This window comes from Octopus bimaculoides, chromosome 21 (genome assembly GCF_046866305.1).
Source record: "Octopus bimaculoides isolate indiv1 chromosome 21, ASM4686630v1, whole genome shotgun sequence".
In the NCBI taxonomy this organism is placed as follows: domain Eukaryota; kingdom Metazoa; phylum Mollusca; class Cephalopoda; order Octopoda; family Octopodidae; genus Octopus; species Octopus bimaculoides.
The window spans coordinates 38,253,209-38,258,208 of NC_142948.1; the positions used below are offsets into that span (position 1 = coordinate 38,253,209).

Consider the following 5,000-nt stretch of genomic DNA (forward strand, 5'->3'; position numbering starts at 1 on the left):
TCCTCTTGGACAAACACAACAAGCTGTACACCAGCCTGTGGGCATCCAGTTTTCACGGCCAGGAGGGGCAGGTTGAGACTTTCGTGGATGAAATAATGCAAGCCATCGTCGAGGACTCGCGCCACGGCCCCCGGCAGCACAAGGGGTTGCCAGCCAACTTCAGGCAGGCTCTGCAAAGAACGTGCAGCAAGCAGTTGGTTGCTTCCTTGAAACTGAAGCGTGATTCCTAGAACTGGTACAGGGAGCTGGTTCGGTTTGCTTTGGTCCAGCATTTCTTCAGCAGATGTCGATGATGCCATCGTATGGTTCTTGTCGCCGTCGTCACTCTCTCGTAGCCGAGCAAACGGGAAGCACGAAGAGAACGGCAGAATCGCAGGAACCAATGACTGGAAAAGACGGTCGCAGTAGCCGGCTTCAATTTCAACAAAGCAATGAGGTAATGAGCTGAGCAGTGCCGCTGGACAGAGAAAGACAAAAGAAAAATAGAATATATATATGTTTAGTAAAGAAAACATGAAACAACAGTATTTAATTAATATTAATATATATTAAGAATTAATAATACTTTTTAATATTTAATTAATGGAAGATGATAAGATGGCAGAATTGTTAATACGCTGGGTGAAATATTTAGCAGTATTTCGTCCATCTTCAGAATTCAAATTCTGCCAAGGTGGACTTTACCATTTATACTTTCAGGGTCAGTAAAATAAATCCTACTTCAATTGACTCACCCCCTCCCCAAAATTGCTGGTCTTGTGCCAAAATTTGAAATCAATATTTAATTAATGAAAGGTGTATATTGGAAAAATGAAATTAGGGAATACATTTACATTCTTCAATGCATGATACGGAAGTAAGGAGTTAATACCATTGACCCCAGAACTTGTCTTGGAATCTGCAAGTGTGAGCCCTTTGAGTCAGAGAGGTTGTTTCAGTGTATCGCCCTTGCAGCCTTCTGGGGCAACGCCTTTTCCATTTTGTCTGTTGTGGCCATGAGGTGGTCTGAACTGCAGGAAACTGTATGTTCCATTTTTTAATGTAAAGACCCCGTTCCGGACAAGACATGTCTCTTGTTGGAGAGGTCAGATGTACTTTGATTTTTATTACCCTTGAAAGAACGAAAGGCAAAGTTGACCTTAGTAAGGTTTGATCTCTGAATGTAAAGAATGGGAAGTAATGTTGAGTGTTCTTTTTTTTTTTTTTGGCCAACACCTTACCACCACCACCACCACCACCACCACAAGTTAACACACCCTCCCTCCAACCACCATCATGACCATATCTTCCCCATGCCTTTGCCACCATCACCGTCACTATTGCAATTTCTGTGGCTGCTGCGCCTGTCCCTACTGTCACCACCACCACCGCCACCATCATCACCACCATCACTGCTATCACCACTACCAGCTCCACCGCCGCCGCCGCCGCCACCGCCATCATCACCACTGCCAACAACAACAACAACAACAACAGACTAGGACAAGAACCACAAAAAGAAAAACTAAAATTTAAAAGACAAAACAATGGAGGAACATTATGACATTATCAAACGCATTACTTTGAGCACTTAATTAAAAAAAAATAATATATACGTCTAAATATCTATGATTATGTGTGGATGTGTGTGTGTGTGTGTATGTGTATATATATATATATATATATATAGTGTGCATGCATGTGCTTATATATACTCATAAACATATATACATACAATATACATATATATATATATATTTAAATATATGAATATTTATTTTATTTTTAAGATGTAAGTATATAAATATATGTAGATATGTATATATGTAAAAAATATACATATCTATGAGTACATACACACACACATATATATATGTATATGAGTGCATATATGTACTCATATATATATAGACACATTTATACATGCATGGATATGTATTTAAACGCACATACATCCATGCATTATCACGTATACACATACACATACACATAAATACGCACACTTCTAAATATATATTTAATCAAAAACAAATTAATTTTCAAGTATTTCACGGAAATTTGAAAATTCTAAAAATGTTTTCTGCGTATTTTTTCCCTTGTATTTGTTTGTTTGTTTGTTCTTTCTAAAACTGTTTTACAAATGAAATATACATGTAGGAAAGATGATGACGATGATGATGATGAGGAGGAGGAGGATGAAGACGATAATGACAATAATGATGATGATGATAATGATCATGATGTTAATGATGAGAATGATGAGGAAGATGAAGACAACAATGACAATGATGATGATAATGATGATGATGATGATGTTGATGATGATGATACTAATTTCTGTTATTTGCCAAAGGGGCATCAGAGGAGGAGGGCTTCACAAGGACAGTTTACAATTTGTGTGAGTGTGTGGGGGGTGGGGGTTGTCCTCCAATCTACAGGTACATGCCATTAGTGTACGTCCATCCACCCTTACCATTTTTGTCCCAGCCACCCAAGGGGTACATAAGAAAAATTCCTTGAGGGGTTCACCGAAGGGGAACATGTCTGTTTTTAATCCTTGTCTTCCATACGACCTCTCCTGCCATGGCCGTCAGACAGAAGAACTCTGCTTGTCTTGTTAAAAGTACATGATGGATTTGGTTGATAATCAGATTCAACCTTCACACAACAATAGCTTTAGTTTTTACTTGTTTTGGTCTGTGGCCATGCTGGGGCACCACCTTGAAGAAATATTTATGTTTTAAACCTGGTACTTTCTTTTGTCAAACTGCTTAGTTATGGGGACATAAACACACCAACAGTGGCTGTCAAGTATTGTATGGGGTGGGACAAACATATACACACACACACACACACACATATATATATATGATGGGCTTCTTTTAGTTTCCATCTACCAAATCCACTTCATTTCTACAACTGAGTAAACTGGAGCAACGTGAAAAAAGTGTCTTGCTCAAGAACACAACATATAGCTTGGTCTGGGAATTGAACTCACTACCTCATGATTGTGAACTTGAACCTCTAATGACTGAGCCATATGTGTGTGTGTGTGTGTGTGTGTGTAACTGTGTGTATGTGCATGTGTAACTCTGTGCATGCTCCAGGCCTATGTGTGTGTTTGTGTGTATTTATGTGTATATTTTTATGTAAACGTGTGTGTGTGTGTGTGTGAGCACATGTGTGCATGTGTGAGTGTGTGTACATGTATGTGTGTGTGCCTGTGTGAGTGTATGTATGTGTGCATCTGTGTATGTGTGTGCGTGTGCACATGCATGTGTGCATGCCAAGTCTGTATATGTGAATGTGTGTACATTGAGGCCAGACTATGTGAGGCATGTATGTGTATACATATGTATATTCTATATAAACGCATGTGTGTACATATGTATGTATATATGTGCATACATAGATATATTTTACATAAACCAATGTATGCGTGACTGCATATATGTTTGTCAGTATACACGAGTGTGTATGTACATGTATGTGTATATATGTCTGTATGCGTTTATGTGTGTTTCTCTATGTGATGTGTATGTATGTATGTGTGTATCTATATGTGTGTGTGTATACGTGTGTGTGCATGTGTGTGACTTGCAGAAAAGGTGCCAGAATATATGTAGTGAAATGTCAGGAGATATCTGCAGGCCACTTGGAATATTTGTGCCTGAATGCTTCCATTTACCAAAGACATGACAAGAGTCTATGGTGACATGGCAGTAACCTTTACCGGAATGGAAGTCAGAATGTCTGTCTACAGAGAGGTGCTGGTGTGCACGTGGATATGTGTGTGTCTGTGTGTCTGTGCGTGCGTATGTATGTATGTATTATGTATCTATAAGTGTGTGTGATTATGTATGTATGTGTGTGTGATTGTGTATGTATGTGTGTGTGTGTTTGTATGTGCATATGTGTATATGTATATAGGTATATGTGTGTAGGTAAGTGCATGCATGTGTATGTGTGTGCGTGTGTGTAGGGAGAGAGAGAAAGAGAGATGTGTGAATGTGTACAGGTATATATATGATATATATGTATTCATATATATATCATCATCATCATTTAACATTGTTTTCCATGCTGACATGGGTTGGGTGGTTCGACTGGGGTCTGGGAAGCCAGGAGGTTGCACCAGGCCCCAATCTGATCTGGCACTGTTTATACGGCTGGATGCCCTTCCTAACGCGGGAGAGTGTAGTGGGTGCTTCAGCTAAAACAGTCTCCAGTTCTTTTAGTGATGATAGTGGAGGATATCGACTCCTTACTTGTTTTTCTAAAATGCACCATAAATGTTCAATAATATTGAGATCTGGAGACTGTCGTAGCCAGATTAGATGTTCAACTTCACTAGAATGTTCCTCGTGCCATTCAGTAACAACTTTAGCTGTGTGAATTGGTGCATTATCATCCTGAAAGATTGCGTTTCTCTCCGGAAACAGTTCTGCAACCATAGGACGAATTTGATCAGATAAAATGCTTAAATAGTCTTGACTATTAATTCTGCCATGAAAGGAAACCATTGGGCCAGTGGATTTCCAAGATATAGCCCTCCCCAGATCATCACAGATCCTCCTCTATGTTTAACAGTTGGAAGAAGGTAGTTTAGGTCAAATGCTTTTTTTGGCTGCCTCCACACATATACTCGGCCGGTGGTGGGAAATAAGGTAAAGGATGACTTGTCTGAGAAAATAACATTCTTCCACTGCTCTAGGAACCAATTCTGTAGGTTTTTACTCCACTCTAAATGCTTTGCAATGTTTTTTTGGAAGTAGTGGTTTTTTGATTGCAGCCCTCCAGTGAAATCCAGCTTTGTGCAGCTCCCAGCGAACAGTTTTTGTGGAAACTGGGTTCTTGAGGTGGTCATTAAGCTCTGCAGTAAATTTGGGAGCTGTACTTTTGTGATCCTTTCTAACAATTCGTGTAAGAGTCGGACGGTCCCTATCTGAAAGTTTTGGTTTTCTTCTGGAATTTTGTTTCGACAAAGAGGTTTTTCCCTCTTCCTCAAACACTGTCATTAC

The 5,000-nt window shown here is 39.5% G+C and overlaps 1 protein-coding gene across 1 annotated transcript in view; it reads right to left on the bottom strand.

The window, feature by feature from the left end:
• LOC149131566 (uncharacterized) overlaps positions 1–5,000 on the bottom strand; it is a 209,935-nt gene that overhangs the window by 455 nt on the left and 204,480 nt on the right. The window contains exon 4 of the mRNA XM_089339179.1: positions 1–457. This exon is cut by the window's left edge and continues 455 nt beyond it. Within this exon, the coding sequence (XP_089195305.1) occupies positions 1–457 (457 nt within the window). The remainder of the gene's footprint in view (positions 458–5,000) is intronic.